The sequence below is a fragment of the Aptenodytes forsteri genome, unplaced genomic scaffold (genome assembly GCF_000699145.1).
Source record: "Aptenodytes forsteri isolate BGI_AS27 unplaced genomic scaffold, ASM69914v1 Scaffold71, whole genome shotgun sequence".
Lineage (NCBI taxonomy): Eukaryota > Metazoa > Chordata > Aves > Sphenisciformes > Spheniscidae > Aptenodytes > Aptenodytes forsteri.
The window spans coordinates 1,843,071-1,860,987 of NW_008795923.1; the positions used below are offsets into that span (position 1 = coordinate 1,843,071).

The window sequence follows — 17,917 nt, forward strand, 5'->3', positions numbered from 1 at the left end:
CAGTTTTGATGCTATGTCAGGTTTTGCTATAAACCAGGAAAAGATGCAATTGCATTGTATCTAAGGCTATAAGAGTTCTCCTGGAAACATATATGAAGTAGGACTTCTGACCATTCAGATTCCCTTTGATTGTTTTAAAAAGAGATGTGTTTAAACAATTATGAAAAGCATCCTGCTACCCACTGGTGCTACTCTCCTTTCTTGATTCCAAACTGCTTACCACTGCTCCCTCCCATTAAGTTTCTGTGGCAAATATCTATTAATCTTTTCTTTTTTTTTAAATCTCTTTAACGCCTTCCTTTCAGAAGAACTCCCTCCATTTTTTTCTACGTGGGGAAAGTGAGGAGAGGCCTTGGGAGTTTGAAGGAAGGGGCTCAGCTGCCTGCAATACCTTTAACAGCATTTGTCTGTGATGAAAACTGAAGAGTAACACAATGCAAACTGAGGGTGGAAAGACAGAACAGCAAGAAGTGAATCAGGAATCTGGACACATCTATCTCTGAGAAAGAAAGGGCCACTTGAATAATTAATCCTTTTTATTTTGAATTAAGTGGGAAAAGTGTGTCAGACCTCTGAGATTTGGAGCTTCCTCATTTCCCATTCCGGGAAGCAGCTGTGCTGCACTACCCACCTCTAGTGGTAGTCTGCATGCTACAGCTATATTCCCTGCAGAAAGTACAGTGTCCAGAAACAAATGATGATTTCTGTAAGAAATGCTACCAAACTGTCAATGTGATAGTGCCTATGGCAAAATTTGTTTAACTAGAAATTTCTTTAGTCAGATTAGTCTCAAACTGAATGAGTTGCTGTTGTATGCAGCAGAAGCATGAGGCTTTCAGTTCTAGTGATCCGTGCCAAGCATTTATCAAAAATAACTCTTTGGGAATGTGTTTGTGTTGAGATGATGATCTGATGTCTCTCCTTTGAGCTTTGCCTACTCAATAATTTAAGAAACAGCATAATAGCATAAGAATCCATATAGATGTGTGTTTACAATGGACAACATGACAAAAGTATTAAAGCCAACATGACAGAGGTATTAAAGCCACCCATCCAGTTGTCAACTCATGAAAATAAGCAAAACATAAAAATATGCATATCTCTCTCACTCTTTTCTTAACTATACATCTTTTATTTAATTTGCACCTGGAATGTCTCTGATCTTTGTACTCACTTTCTTGTGACAAGGGATGAAAATGCTTCTGTTTAACAGTTCCATACAGTATGTGCAGTTATCTTCAGTACAGTTTCTTACTGGCCTCCTGGTTGTTGCATCAAGTGATTTCTCGATTTCCCAACTCTTAATGAACACTTCAATTTCCTCCATATTTGTAATTACGGTCCTGTTTTGCATTTTCAGGTCATCAGTAGGATCTCCATTACACACCCCTGGAGACAGAGCATCACATTCAAAGCACAAAAAAACCATGCCACATTACTTCCTTTGGGAAAGAAAAGTACACTTGGTAAGATTAACATTGCATCAGGCTCACCTGTGAGACTTAGTCATCTGAATTTATAAATGAAAGCAGCTATATGTCCACTGTAGTTCCAACTTTCTACTTGTGATTTTAGTTGTCAGCTCAACGGCTTAGCAAAACAAGCAGACCACACGATACAAGTAATGATACTTTTCCCAACAATGAATTAACTTTTGAGAAAAACTGCTACCAAAATGTGCCGTCGAGTGTAGCAAATTCACTGACATGGCACCAGATTCTGATCTCATTCTACTCAATAGCAATCGGCTCCATGGGAGTCAATGTAGATGGCTTTCAAATTAACTGCATGTTGCTGATGATTTGATGCTGTATTGAAACTTAATTGAACATTCTGAATGCAAGAAGTTATCAAAGGAATCTTTTGATGAGCAAATTGCTTTCTCTAGAGAAAATATTTTTCTAACTCAATTTATTAATACAAAACCACTGAAAAAAGTGCCCCACACAAACCCCTGACATCCACTGGCTACCTGAATTCATTATTGTATGTATTCAGTTAATTCATCAGTGAAAACATATACTTCCTATACGCACATAACAAGTCATTAATGCCAAAATTTTTATCTTCATAATAGTGTTTTACATCCCAGGGACTGATCAGCCAAAGTTTCTATATCCTTTTTTCACTTTCCTTCTGCATTTCGACCCACACCCTAAGTCCTTGCCTTCATGCTTCCAGCCCCGCATCCTGGTACTCTCCAGGGTCCCTTGTTAGACCTGGGCTAGCCTGGCGTGACAGGCTCTGTCATTCTCTCAGACAGCATAGAGAAATACAGAAGATGGTATTTGCATGATAAGAAGCATTTGACAGTAGCACCGCTTTCCAGTATTCTTAACACTTCTGCTTCTTGCTGGTGTCCTAATGCCATCCCACAAACTGTGCTGGCGTTACAGAATTGCAGAATCAATACAGCTTTAAAAAAAAAGCCAATTTACCACATAGTCCTACAATTTTCAGTAGGAGAAGGAGAGGAGAGGACAATCCCAGACAGGAACAAATGGCATAGAACAGGAAAGAAGCACTAAAGGAGGCTTCAGACTTTACTGCAAAATGTCAGGCAGAGCAACACTTTACAGCGGAGGTTGGAGTTGTCTGCATAGTCTTCCTCTTTCTCTATTTTCATGGCACAAAGAGTAACAATTCTATAATCCTTCCTACAGTTGACCTCACCTCATCCCAATCTTTTCCAGCATGCATAGAGAAGATGGCGTGATAATGGGAAAAGATGCAGTACCTGCCAGGGCCAGCATTCACCTTCTCTCAGTAGATCTAGGAGAACTTTCCTTTTGTTCAAGCAGGATATAGCAATTGATTTTAAACACTTGATTTTTTTATATGTATATTTAAACCATGTCTGATTTGTTTCATTTGTTTCTAAAACTAAAAGCAGTTTAAAAGACTATAAAAGTTCATTTTCCTGTTCAATATGGGGTAGATTCTGTAAAATTACAATGCACCAGAAAGTGAACATTTATGGTAGAATTAAAATAACTCTAAAATACCTGCTTACACTTTTCCATATAATTCATATTGGCAGAGTTATAAAAAGGCTACCAGGGAGGCCTGAAATATGCTAAATTTACTATCATTGTAATTTAAGCCTGAGACACCTCAGCACAGTTTTGGACTCTAGATCCAACCTTAAGAGGTCTGAATTTGGATTCACCATCCTCAGGGGACTTGGACCCTTCCCAAGATACACCTTTTATTAGTATTTGCATAGAGATAAGCTGCCACTGCTAACATCTGACAGTTATTCTTTTCTCCCATAATCACTGAAATATACTGTCACTCCCTGAACTTCTTCAGCAGCCACTTCTCCATTGAAAACTTTCCCCTTTTCTCTACTTGACTTCAACAACATTCTTAAACACAGGCAGAGATGAGTACATTTTTTAAAAGTTAATTAGATACAATGTATTGATCATTACTTGCTCTGAAAATTACTTTATTAGCAAGCAGTGCTTTGAAACAGAATTATTGATTTATTATTATTAATTAATAGAATTTCACAAGGACTCCTCAAATAGGATTATCAGTGTAGTTAATGGGGGTCACAAGGAGAGCTATAGGGACAGCAGGTCACAGACACAAAAGGGAGATGTAAATCTTAAATGGGAAATTATTAAATAAGAAAAAAATTGCCACCATAGCCTCACCACAAAGTCCTTCTGTCTTCATTGGTGTGTTAGAGTGTAATCCATGCTGTATATCTATGATGCCTGTAATGTGAGCCCACTTGATGCTAATACCAGCTGGGGTATTAACGATGTACATTGCACCAGTATCCTGAATACTCAGTCCTTCTTTTGAAAATGGTAATGATTGAATTACAGAATCCACTACTACCTAAAATAAACCAAATACATTTTAGGGATAAAAACAGATTGTGAAGATGTATTTCATCTGTCTTTACATCTTGTAGCAAAAGGTATTTTTTACAGCCTCTGCCACATGCAATAACAGTCACAGTGCTTAAATCACAGAGCTTCTCGTCAGTGCCATTTCCCATAACTGCAAATGAAGTAGGCATGAGAAAAAATAATGATACAGAAATCTTTTTAATTAAGGAAGCAATAAACCTTATTTATCACACGTCGTATGATAAAACAACAAAAAACCCTCATCCCAATTATTCAAAGTTATCTGTTCTGACCTGTTATTGACTAGCAGGAAAGGCAGCTTAAGTATTTATCATGTCTTGGAACATTTCTGTTCGGTTCTAGGTTAGCTGGAAATATAGTCTCAAGTATAAATGACTTCTGCAGCTTCTTTAAAATTTCAAAAGAACTTTGAAGTGTCATTTTGGATAAATGACATATAAGTGAAACATGGTATCAGACATGTATATTGTTTGCTTCTAGCACACCATGAATTACTGGGAACCTGAACCGCAAAAGTAATCCTAATCCTGTAGTACCTTCACTGTAAGTCTGATCTATTGCATTCTACAACAGAATAGCTCTCCAGTTATCTTTTAAGTGTACACATGCTATGTACTGGTGATATATACTTACTTTTCTTGCTAAACGATTGATAAGTAATTTATATGTACGTGTTGTTACATTTAATTTCTTAAAACAGAGCCCTGAAGTGCTTGCAGGGGGAACCTTGAAAGAAAAGTGACAAACAAGTTTAGTTACTATTGTTTTTCTAATTCTGTACCAGTGCTACAGCGAATTTTTTCAGTATGTGTAATATTAGTATTTTATAATTAGTAAAAGAAGAAAGTACTCACTGGTTTTCTTATTGAATTTGCACTCTGGAAAACATTAAAAAATAGATTAGAAGTGCAATGATAATCAGCAGCATTCTTATTTGGCAAAAATAAGTTGACTGCTTTCTTTGTGTTTGAAGAAGTTCTTCTACAATCAGCTTCATAATTAAACTAAGTTAGTATATTCCTTACAAATAATAAAAAAATACACATTTCCCAGCTAATGTAGTGCACCTTTCTATGAACTATTTTTAGAAACTTGATTTACGTGTTAAAGATTTAAATGAAAGGGGTTTATGTGGAAAATAATACAGAAAAGAGAACACAATGACCTGAACAAGTTGAATTAAAAATACATAGAAATACGATGGTCATGCCAATAAAATTCCCTGCCCTGACTTTGGTAAAACTGCTGTTTTAACAAGTCATCTTTCTGCACAAGATTGCAGCTTGTATATACCATACCTCAGCTAGCTTTTAACTAAAGAGCTTTAACATTGAGAGCAACTCATTACCAGCATCACGAGATTCAGCATATGCTGCAAAGCCCTTTCAAAAAATATTTCTTAAAGAACTACAGCTACAGACTTCTAAAGCTCATCTGCCTATGTGAGCTGCGTTCACACCTTTAGACTGCAACCAAGAAACAGTGAAGCGAGCAATTTAAAAGAAAACCTCTAAAACAGCATAAGACTTGGGACTTAAAAATCCGAGTGAGATTAGATAAGAGACCAAACAGGGATGGGAAGGAAGGAAGCTTGATGAAGTTCCTCATCAGGAACTTGTTTATCCACAAACCAAAGATGGAAATACAAACCAGTTGTTCAAGGGTTGCATAAATTAGGACTATGGACAATGCAAAGGAAATGTATGTACAGACTCTAAGGATGAGACCGACGTGACCTAAACTGGCAGTCTAAAAATAAAGTGGCTGGATCCCCTCTGTAGGCAATGCAGAGAGATAGACAACTACACAGATCAACTCATCACACTAATCCCAAACCCATTAATACCTTCCTAAAATAACTACAAAATATTTTTGTGACTATTCAAAATAATTTAGTATTTTGACCGTATTGTAAAGTATAAATTCAGGGCCTCAAGGAGATTTGTGGGTGGAGAGCCTGAAGTTATTCAGAAGTTATGTCACCCCTGATAATTTAAAAGGAACCTACACTTGAATTTGCATATAACATAATACAACAATTACTATTTAACCTGAGATAAAATTATTTTATCTAGACAGCATAATGAAGCATGCTCCTTGAAAATTAAATAACTTGCCATTTTTCAATGGGTATGGCTTTTATCTGAAAGTTTTAAGTGATACATTTTTGCAGAATTTCATATTTATAACATAAAAATTCAAGAAACTATTACAATTATTGTGGAAATGCAAGAATCTTACCTGATTAGCAGGACATTTTTCAATATGAGCAACGATAATTTCTCCTGGTAACTTGACTAAAATGTAGGAAGCCATATTACAGAGAGCTATGTTGTTTCCATCGAATGTAATAACACTCAGTTCAGACAGTACAGAACATTGACCTAAAAAAGAACTGTCATTTAATGAGGTTACCACAAAACCGAATGCAAGGCATTTCTAAAAACTTGCAGTTTTAGCAATATTTGCTTTCATATGAGATATGTTCATATATATATAGATGACCTTGTTCTGCAGACAGCATACTGAGCCCTAAGCAGAAGCAAGTATCTTACATTACTTAGTGGAAATACCGTAACCTACTGCTATGTGTCCAGGGTAGGGGAGAAAGTTTGAATTGGTGAAAGTTTTCTCTTAAGTCAGTGTTTTACAGGCAAGGTCAATGAATCTGTACATTGTCAGATAGAATATATGCATATTTTTGAGATACTGATAACAAGAGACTGATCTGTCCTATCTTGAGACAAATATTTAAAAGTGCGATATTGGTTTCAGTAATGCTGCAAGGTTTTGAATGTGACTTCTCTTTGGCCTTTTTGTTCCCTTGGCAAGCAGTCATCTGCCAGTTTCTGCAGCTTCTAAATATGAGTAAAAACTGCAGTTAGAGTTAACTGAAATTTGGGGGTTCTGTCTTTCAGAAAAAGCCAGTATTTAATTTTTCTTCTTCACAAAATGTTGAAACCTCAACATTTCTACTGATAGAAATTCTGAAAAGTCTCAGCTGGAAAATGTTGATGTTCATGTTGCAGATTTCATTTCAATGTTTTCATTCAGAACAAAATATTTTGACTCTCTTGAACGTTAATTCAAAGATACCAAAACATTCACTATATTTCATTCTGTTTTGCTGATGAACAGCTCTTTCAAATTCATTCCAGTATTCAACCTCATATTCCCCCTGTAATAAACCCTTAATTTATTACTTGAAATTTACAGATCATGTTGTACTTAAAAATAAAACAGTGACTTACAGGGACATTCCCATTCTGGGCAACAACTATCAGTGTTAACTTGAACTGGCATTCCTCGAAAACCACAGTCTGGCTTCTGCACATCCTTAGGGCAGTTCCTTGAAAGGTTGTATAACATCCAGCCTGTGTTAACACATACATACTGGCTACATTTGTCGACAGGTTCAAGGTATCTTGGCTGTCATATAAGGAAAAAACAACCAGAATCAACATTCATTGCCCTTATGAATTCCAAATGATCACTTGTTTATCGCCCTGCTCTGAGACAGAATCAGGGTATCTACGTGACCCCTCATCAGTTATTTTGGAATTAATTGCTTTTGTGTGGTTGTAACAGGTGATAATGATGCACATCCATTCACCCACACCCTTCCTGTTCCATCTAGCTTTGGTGGAATACTCTATGAAAAGCATTATGCATTGAGGCTACATGTTATATTCAGTAATAATCTGAAGCATTTTAAGAAATACAGAATCATGCATTCCTATCATTTTAAACCCTATGACAAAGAAACAAATGGAAAAAAAGAAAGACAGGGTGCAATTATGCAGAAACCCAAAAATTCCATGGATTATGGCTTTTTCTGCACCTCAGAAATATATTTCGCTATCTAGAATCAGCACATAGCTTTAAAAGCCATTTTTTTCCAGAGCAATACATCCAAGTTGCAGAATATATCAGGGCAGTACAAGAGCAGCGATACAACAATCCTCTAAGAATAATTGAGTATTTTAAAATATACAAATAAAAACAAAAATAGGAGATATTTAAAATCTCTGGTATTACATATGTAGCATAACAGAATGGATTGAAAAGCAATATATATTTTAACACATAGGGGCAAGTAAAACTGATCATACCACACATTCGGAATATGTAGACATCAGTGTATGCATCATTGTACCAAAGGAAGCCTTGTCAGCTATAGCTGTCATTGTTTCTGTGCTTGCCGGAGAAGTTTGTGTTTCCACAGGCTCTGAAGAGGAAGGCAGAGCCGTTCCACCACTAGAATGAGTTAAATCTATTATAGTTCTGTTCTGCAGCTCCGTGGGCTCCGTTAAACTGAAATAAGGTTTAATGGTTTTCTGTGTTGGGATTTTGGACCAATCTGATGTTGTTACATCTGGGAGTCCAGAAAGAGAGAGATTTTTTACTGAGGTTGTATTTCTTGAAAAAGACAAACTCTGAACTGCGGATACTGTCAAATAAGGCAGGGAAGATTTCTCAGTTGTGGTTGACTTTGTCTTGGTAACATTTCTTTGCTCATGTGAAGTATGACCACTTTCTAAAATATCCACAGTTCTTTCAAATGAGGTTGCATAAACTTCTGAAGCTGTAAATAAGGTACTCTTCATCTGTGATAATGGACTTGTAGTACCAGTTGTTTTCATGATCATCACTTTTGGAGTTTCTTTAGTGCTCTGTGAAGCTTGAGTTGCTGCAGATGTAAATTCACTTTTATTTTCTTTAGTGCTTTGTGAAGCTTGAGTTGCTGCAGATGTAAATAAAGATTTGTGTGACACATCCATGGGTGTTTCTGTGGTAGTAGGAACTGAAGCTGAAGCCATATGAAACTCCAAATTGGCAACAAAGGAATCAGTGGTTTTTGTAGTAATCCTAGAGGCTACAGTAGTGCCAGAAGCAACTAATAAACTGGCTGATTTTCTTTAGTGCTTTGTGAAGCTTGAGTTGCTGCAGATGTAAATAAAGATTTGTGTGACACATCCATGGGTGTTTCTGTGGTAGTAGGAACTGAAGCTGAAGCCATATGAAACTCCAAATTGGCAACAAAGGAATCAGTGGTTTTTGTAGTAATCCTAGAGGCTACAGTAGTGCCAGAAGCAACTAATAAACTGGCTGAAGAGCTAGGTAGTATTTTTGCAAAAATATAAGGTGCTTTTAAGGATGTAGCATTCACTGTTGTGTTCGTGACCATTGGTGTAGTGGATTGAGTGATGATTCCAGCTGATATGGCGGATATTGTTCCATCTTCTTCTGAAGAACTTACCGAAGAACTCTGTTTTCCTACAGAAACAGTAGAGATACGAGTGGTCTTAGGAGAAGGTGAAGACATAGAGACTCTACTGGACTGGCTTTCTAAAGTGGCTTCAGGATTTGTAGGCATTAGTAAAGAGGGCATTATAATGGATGTTTTTAACACTGCTGAAAGGCTGGTAGAAGGGCCTATGTTTAAAGTGAATGTAGAAAAATCTACAGAAGAAGTTGCAAAGTCTATAACTGGACTTTTTGAGGTTCCTTGTGTATCTAGAGATGAAACCAGTGTTTGGGTAGCAGTTATATTTTGTGTTAATGACAATGTCCTACTGAATATGGGAATCAATGAAGAACCTGAAGTATGAGATGTCACATAAGATGGTACTGATGTTGATAACAAGATTGTAAATAAAGATGATGACCTTGTAAGAGAAGGAACTTTAGGAAAGAAAGTGCCTGAATTTTGTGCCACAGGGTCAGTTTTCAGTTCTGTATGTGAACTGCTTGGGTACTCTGTAATTTCTGAAGTGCTAATTAATGTAGCATTTAGAGGTAATACCAATGTCCTAAGAGGGAACACTGTAGATGTAATGGATTTCTTTGGCTTTTTAGAAATGGATGACACTGAAAAGGAATCAGTGTGCATTATGTATTTATTTTCTGTTGAGGCTTTACTTGTTATAGACATATCAGAGATTGTTGGATTGAACAGAAGAGTGGAAGCAGTGGAAGGTACTTTATAAAGACTTTTGGAGGCAACAGTGACATCTGCCATAGCTTTGGGCTTCAGGGAGGTAATCAGAGAACGCACTGGTACAGATACTGTGTGTGTTACAGAAGGACTCGAAGAAGTGTTTATAGGGATTTGAGAAGCAACTTGAGGTGAAGATACAGTCATTATGGGTAGAGGAGCAGAAGTACTGCCTTTTATTAATGGAGATGTCTGCTTGGGAACAGTCACTGACATTTCCACTGAAGATAAAAATGGCTGTGGAGAAAAACTAGCTAAAGAACTTGCATTTAATGATATCAGAGAAGTTTTAGACAAGGGTTTTGCTGATTCAAAATATGGAGCTGTGATTAATTGAGGAAAACTTGTCTCAAAGCTAGAAAATCTAGTAGTCATAGGAATTTGAGGAGCAGTTGAAGTCAGTGTAGAAATGGGTGTTGGGTGGACTGCAGTTTGACCAACACCAGACCTAGTTCTAACAGACAAAGTGGATATAGGAGAAGTAGATGTGCTTAGTGTCAACCGTGAACCTAGAAGAAATACAGGTCTTGTGAAAGTTGCTCTGCCAGCCAGCAAAGCAGACAAAGACACTTCAGAGGATGCTGCTGCTCCCTTAGAATGACTTACTGAAGGACTCCTACTCTTCCCAATCCCTGCAGGCAGCTCAGAAGTGACAAAAGATGGCTTGGAGGTTAAAGTCATTAATGCTGAGGTAAGGGGAACAGTTCCTAGCTGAGTGGTTGATGTTTCAAGTGGAAATGGAACTACCACTAGGGAAGTGGGTGTTAATAATGCAGAACGTGTTGGAATAGGACTTGCACTGAGCAGGGTTGTTGGAGTTGCTATTGTAATGGGTAAAGTTATAGACGCAGTAGAACTGACAGTACGTGATGTGACTGCTGAGGCTTGAAGAGCAGTTGGAAAATCTGTTGAAGAGATGAGTTTGGAAAGGACAGCAGGGCTGGCTGTGCTGTGAAGTACATCAGAAGGCTCCACTGTACTTGGTAATGAAAATGTTGAATGGGTGGCTGCATTAGATGCTTCCAATGAATAAAAGTCTGTAATGGACTGTGCCGACATATTCATTCCCCTTAAAGTTGTGTTTGCCTTCATGGTTATTTTGGCTGTCACACCAGTATGAGTTGACTCAGTCCCTGAAGTAACAAATAAAGGAGGTGTCTGAGGAAATCTCTCCATGGTAGCACCCGTGTGAGAGATTAACAATGAAGGTTTTGTTCCAATTGCTGATTCTGTAGGTGTCACAGGAATGCCTAAAAGGAAAAATGCATGTTTCACTGTCTTTTATGGATTATTGGTAAAGCAAAATAGCAACATCTCTCTCTACTCAAGTCCCATTTAAATATTAACAAATCAGCATCATTTTGCTGAGAAGATAACTTGCCTGGTTATAACTTGAATGGTTCTAGGTTGCCTGATGACTTTGAGGAGCTCAGCTGACTCAAGAAGTTTTCTAATTTTCTTTGCAAATGGAGTAGCTATTTTTTTATTATTAGTGAAAACCTTGATTTTGCAGAGCAGTTTTGAAGCAACAAGGGAATTCCATGGAAAATTCAGTAAATCCAAAATAGTAAAATATTTGGCATAAATATAGAATATGTTATCTTCTTGTATATCTTTGGAAGGTGGTATACTATATGAGTAGTATAGTATATACTATATGATTTAACTTTGTACTAGCAAATATCAAACAATGTATTTAATTCAAAACTTGTAAAATAAAATAAGAGACAGTATTAAAGTGTAATTGTTATGTTAAAAGAATACTGTATTTCCAAAATAAGCAAATAATGTGGTAACTTCACACCCCAGAAGTTATGAAATAGATGAACTGAATTTGTTAGTGGTGGCTCATCAACTGAAAAGTCTGAACTTTTTGCCATGGCAGTATTTCTTCCATTTGGGATCTTTCTCATATATACATATGATATACTAGCAGCATATAGTCAAATACAGTTGTGATGAGTATAACACCATCACAAAAGGTTAAATTTAACACACTATTAGAGAAATGAAAGAATTCAACTTTAGATATGGCTTGTTTGGATGTAGGAGATGTATTTTGGATGACTGGGAATGGAGTCTATCTGTCCCAGAGAGACATTCTTCAACAGAAAGATGTTCTGGTAAAGCATTTAATAAAAAACAACGATGTACATTTGATTAAAAACTTTCCTGGGATCTCTAGAGTGATTTATAAGATTAGACCAATATAATAAAATATACTTACAGTCTTCTGGATAAACACATTTAAGTGTGACCTCATCAAGGATCATGTTTTTGGGACAGTATGGCAAGCATCCTTCAACCCTTTAAAATATTGTATAGTTAATTCTAAAGCCACAGTAGAAATATAAATTAATTTTAAATTATTTCACTTTGGCAAAATGACACATTTGAATGTCTTCCCCATCAGAGTTCTGAGAACCCTCCAGTGTAATGGTGAACACAGCATTTTGAGGCATTTTAAGGTCAATAAGCACAATTCTGTTTCTAAATTGTTAATAACCAATTCTTTGCATAGGCTGATGAACATGATAGCTTTGGACCATTCTGCTTCCACAACCAGGTGGAAGTTCAGATCCCTAAGCGGAAAGGTTTCCCATAAGACAAAGACCTTCACTGTAAGACCGCTGTTTTACCCACATACGTTCATTTGAGACATCAAAATATTTAGACTGACTCCGTAGAAAGTCTCATTCTTGTGCACTTTCAGCATAGGAGAGTGCAAACAAGTCCATATATTTCCTTACTTTTTCATTTGGGGGGGATTTCTAATAAGAAAATCATGACATCAACAACCGGTGTACCAATATGGAAAAAGCTAAGAATACCAACAGGCAAAATTAGTAATAGTAGTAATATTCCTAATCATAAACTGCATATGCCTAGGGAGGTAGTCTGAAATTTGAAATGTCATGTCTTTTCCACCAGATTTTGTGCCTTGAGTTTTTAGGCATTTTTTCTTTTAGTTTGTTGTCGTTCCATAGATGCTAGGGGAGATCCGTGGAGACAGGAAATCTTGTAACTAAGTAACAAGATAACATCAGCAGTATGAAATCCCTCACATCATGCCAATGAGTCTCTCTCAGTATAAAGTTCCCTCCTCTTACAGGAGAGGGCGTAGTCCACCCTTACGATTCCTACAGTTTTTGATCTCTGTCATATAAACACCAGAAAGATGTAGTCGTTTACAGCATCATGGGATGCTGGTTTAAGATGTGAATATAAATCCATAGGAGGGAACAGCCTTCATTTAATTTAATAGATTTCTTCTTAACCGTTACCAGAAGCTAATCCCCTGGGCTCAGTACAAACCCTCTTATTCTTGTGTTGAAAGATCACATGTAAACAGGAATGTGTACTGTGGGAAATGAGAGGCCTGTTACAAATAGTTTCACATGACTTGTGAGAGTTGCTCACAAGGGTGATACTGAAATCTGAAAGAGTAAAAGTGAATTGATATTGCAGCTGCAGTAATTTTCAGAAAGCATATGGTAAGCATATTACAAAAAACAACACGGTAGCAATACTGAGCTTAATCTGACTTACGGAGGAAGGAATTTACATGCTATTCCTTCAGGATCACTACACGTTTTAACACAAGGATTAGCACAAGATTCATATCGCCATTCACACATCCTTCTATAAGGCACAGACGCACCGAGTTCTGAGAAAGAAGGAAAAGGTATTATTTATTGATCGTGTAGTCAATAAACTATAAATTGATAGTCTTTTCTATAATGTACATTGGGATTTTCAGAAAAAAATAAAAAATGAAAACCAAGTAGAGAAATTCTCAAGAACTTTCAAATAGGTGAGATTTTGTTCATTTTCAGTTTCAAGTATTTTAAATTCAATCAAGCTAAAAGACACTGAAGCTTCCAAGATACAATTAGCTACTCACTTTTACAATATATTCTGTTTAAAAAACTTAAAAATCAATTTAACATAGTGAAGGTACTGTTGGTTGCAGAAGCAATACAGTTACCCCATTCATTTAAAAGAATAGATATCTATAGCTCACTAACAAGACGTTAGCATGCATCTTTTTGTGACATGCCACATTCATTTCGAAAGAGCAAAACAATGAAAATGTAGTTCAAAAACGAAGTGATCATCGTATCTGCAAAAATTAGAAAATAAATAGCATTTGGAAGTGGGATGGAAGACAAAGACAGAATAGTTATTAAAAATAGGATAAAAAAATATTTGTTACTATTGCTGATGAAAGACAGGTACTCTGAAGGCAAGCAGAAAAAAAACCATACTTATCCCTGGGGGTTATGCAACATTTACCTTCAATACTCGAAGTGATCATCGTATCTGCAAAAATTAGAAAATAAATAGCATTTGGAAGTGGGATGGAAGACAAAGACAGAATAGTTATTAAAAATAGGATAAAAAAATATTTGTTACTATTGCTGATGAAAGACAGGTACTCTGAAGGCAAGCAGAAAAAAAACCATACTTATCCCTGGGGGTTATGCAACATTTACCTTCAATACTAAAGCTACTGAAACGTTTGAATTCTTCTGAATCATCGTACTTTGCCACTTTAACACGGGATGAGGTGAGAATGATGAAAAAGCCTTTTTTACTGTGCAGTTCGAAGGCACTGAGCCCTGGACTCCAGAGGCCCTGGTGATGGAAGAAGGTGGCTCGTCTCCGAAAGGAGGCACTTGCCTGCCACTGTTCCAACCCAACGGTTTCATTGTCGTGTACGTACAGAAAGTAGTTTGGTCTTTCAGCAGACTCAAGGGAAACAAGAGAGAGCGCTTCCACAAAAGAAAAAAGAAAAAAAAAAAAGTACAATTTTCACAGGAAACAACCTAAAAAGTAGATTACAATCTATATATTGGCTGTTAAGTGGCTCCTTTTAAACAACTGCTTTTCACAAAAAATATTTCAGTTTTATGTAACACAAAAAAAAATTTGAAATCCAGGGTCTAAAGGAGACTTCAAATGATCGCATAATCCAGAACCACCAGAGAGCTAATCAGTTAGATCAAAACTGCATTCAGCCTACTGCTACCAGCCTTTGAAATGATTCATAAGCAGTCTCAAATTGGGACTTGCCCAAATTGGGACAGTTTTTTCTCAAATTTGGACAAATGCCTGACAGTTCAGCTGTACCAAAATTTCATTAGTAAATAACATCACACAAATATTGTAGGAACATGCTTGACTTTACCTTGAGGTCAGACTTTTTTTTTACATTCGGTCATATCCAGCAATACAGTAAGAAAATCTGTGGCTAAATAAAAGACCTGACCCTCTATTTGCTCTACCCATGCCAGAAATCAAAATTGAAGAAAATTCTCTGACACTTCAAGAACTTAGAAGAAGACTGACTTCAGATTTGGTTGTCAACTTGAATAAAATCTTGAACTGTCTTTAATCTATACAAATACTATCTCATTCCTTACAGATATGTAAACTACCTGTGTACTGCACAGATATAATGAATATTTTTCTTACAATTTACATTGATTGGAGATTTAAAAGACTGAATTAATTCTTCTACGTAGTTTCTCATTTCAAAATCATATCTAAAAACCTAATTTCTCCACTGCAAAATTGTCAACTGTTTGTGAATATATTTTCAAATTTTACTGTGAAAACAGCCCCTCTCTGTGCTGATTTTTGAGAGTTTGGGATTCTTTCAACAAATTAAATGCTGTTAGAAAGCAATGACACAATCTGTATTGACTTAATTGGCACAAACCCAATATGTGGGAAGAAAGGAAAATATATGCAGAAGGAAAAATATTTAAACATATTTATTTTTCACTGTATAATTCAGATCAGTCTCTGGTAAGTGAAAAATAGAGCTTAGGAATAGCTGTTCACCTAAGAAACTTCCTTCTACATTGTATTGAGAGGCTGCTCACTAATAACACAGGAGACAAGTTGGTTGTTCCAAGTTGTGTGTTTGATAGTCCATTGAAAGTCACAAAAAAGAAGAAAAGATAAAGCAGAAGTGATTTTACTGGTGATAAAAATATCCTGCATTTACCTTCAGAGTTGATACTTGTGAGATACATATGCAAAATTTTCCAGTTTCCAGTTACACAATCTAATTAATTTTTTTTCACAAAGAAATTCTATTCATTTTGCAAATTTCTAAAACAAACTTTGAAAAGTCAGCTTTAAAGCTGGCAGTGAGCTTTACCAATATTTAATAAATAAATAAATAAATAAATAATCAGTATTCCTCCTCAAAAGTAGAACACTCAGTTTTGATATTGGCCACTTCATCCCCACTTATCCCAATAACTAAAAATATATAGACTATTTTAGGAGATTTAGAAGATGCAGCAAAAAACATTCATATAGTTTGAAAAACATGTATTCTCATTAGCAAAATTGTTGAGAACACTTACATAAATCTTTATCTTTGAAAAGACCTGGAGTTATCATGAAACTGAAAAATACATTTCCATATGCTCCGGTTCTAGGCAGGGGAAATATCCTTCTACTGGATATGTTAGCTCCTATAATTGTGTCATTCTCTCCATAACTTGCCAAAATATAGGGTCCTTCACCAAGACCTAAGGGAAGAAAAATCAAATAGAAAAAAATAAAATTCCTCCTTGCATAACATACAAAACTTAAATCTTAGTTGACATAATATATTGCCTTAAATATTTCACCATACCTGGAATCAAAGAAATTTGGAACTACAGCTCAATGCCTCAAGGTATTATGCTGGAGTAGGTCTGTATCTATCTGTTCAATGTATTCCCTTGTTCTTTGCTTGCTGCCCAGAACGCAACAAATACAAAGTGAGCACAAAAAAGTGTGGGTAGTTATCCTCACAAAATGACCTGTACAAGAAAGCAATCTGGGCTGCTTTTTTGTGATATTTAGTCTTTCACATGTCCTTATTTCTAAACTTTGAAAGACCAACAGAGCAACTTTAATATTATTCCCCAAATAGACACTGAAGCTACTCTAAGATCTACAAGGCAATTCCCCCCAAAAAAACAGATTTCAAATTATAAGGCTGTAATTCAACTTTTGGCAGCAATATTGCTTAAGCAGTTGTGTACTTCATCCTCTCCCACAAACCACTTGCTTCTGCCCCCTTACTGCCCCATTTATTATGCCATCCAAAGTGCTTCAGCAATGAAGTGATCCAGCTGAAAAATAACCAGCTAATTTTTCCAGTCCAGTTCACCACATCATCATTCAAAATCTCATGCTAATATAACAGTGACAACAGCTTCAGCTGGTACCAAAATGGTGCTGGCCTAACCATGCCCCGCAGCAAACCCCTGGAGCTATTTCTGCTGGGCTGGAAAGGCTCACAGGGATACAACCAGATACAACAGCATCCGTCTTTGTCACTATATCCCACTGAAAGAACCAAGAGCAGCATACTTCTAAAACCTCACCCTGTGAGTAATAAACAAAATGTGTAAGTTTTGTGAAAGCTTTTAGTCCTTACAGCAAAAAGACTGAACCCCTTTCCCAGGCTGACAGCTCCTTTCAAATATGACTCTTCCAAGAGGGAAGGAATTCTCATAATAATGAGATTTGGCTCAGCTAGAAGTTAAACACCAATTTCTGCAGAAAACTGCATGAAAATAACCACTGTTTTTATATGGAAACTATGCTGGAGCTCATATGCACATGAAGCCCACAAGCTTGCCACAAAATGACCATTGGCGAGGCAATTTATCTTAAAAAGACTCTTGATTCTAAATCATTGAATGTTTATCCCTACATATTAACAGACATTTTGCCCACGACTTGAGCAAAAGCAGAAGTGAGCTGTAATTGATAAAGTTTCCATAAAGGTTCAACAGTTTGACATCATGCAGAACAAAAAAGAATCAGAGGAGGAGCCATCCTATGTCCCGAAAGGTGTTTTGCTGGCACTTGGTGGTGGAAACGTGTAATGCCATCCTTGACTTTAACCCTGGTAGGCAGCCAAGCAGCACACAGCTGCTTGCTCACTCCCCCGTAAGGCAACTGGAGGGCAAGAACTGAAAAAACTCGTGGGAAAGGAAGGGAAGGGAAGGGAAGG

At 36.6% G+C, this 17,917-nt stretch overlaps 1 protein-coding gene across 1 annotated transcript in view; it reads right to left on the reverse strand.

The window, feature by feature from the left end:
• The window catches only part of OTOGL (otogelin like), a 98,435-nt gene that overhangs the window by 18,020 nt on the left and 62,498 nt on the right, over positions 1-17,917 (reverse strand). The window contains exons 32-42 of the mRNA XM_009284940.1: positions 16,269-16,436; positions 14,382-14,660; positions 13,435-13,552; positions 12,113-12,192; positions 10,492-11,135; positions 7,139-7,316; positions 6,129-6,271; positions 4,742-4,765; positions 4,521-4,613; positions 3,663-3,852; positions 1,175-1,389 (exon numbers count right to left, since the gene is read on the reverse strand). Of these exons, the coding sequence (XP_009283215.1) occupies positions 1,175-1,389; positions 3,663-3,852; positions 4,521-4,613; positions 4,742-4,765; positions 6,129-6,271; positions 7,139-7,316; positions 10,492-11,135; positions 12,113-12,192; positions 13,435-13,552; positions 14,382-14,660; positions 16,269-16,436 (2,132 nt within the window). The remainder of the gene's footprint in view (positions 1-1,174; positions 1,390-3,662; positions 3,853-4,520; positions 4,614-4,741; positions 4,766-6,128; positions 6,272-7,138; positions 7,317-10,491; positions 11,136-12,112; positions 12,193-13,434; positions 13,553-14,381; positions 14,661-16,268; positions 16,437-17,917) is intronic.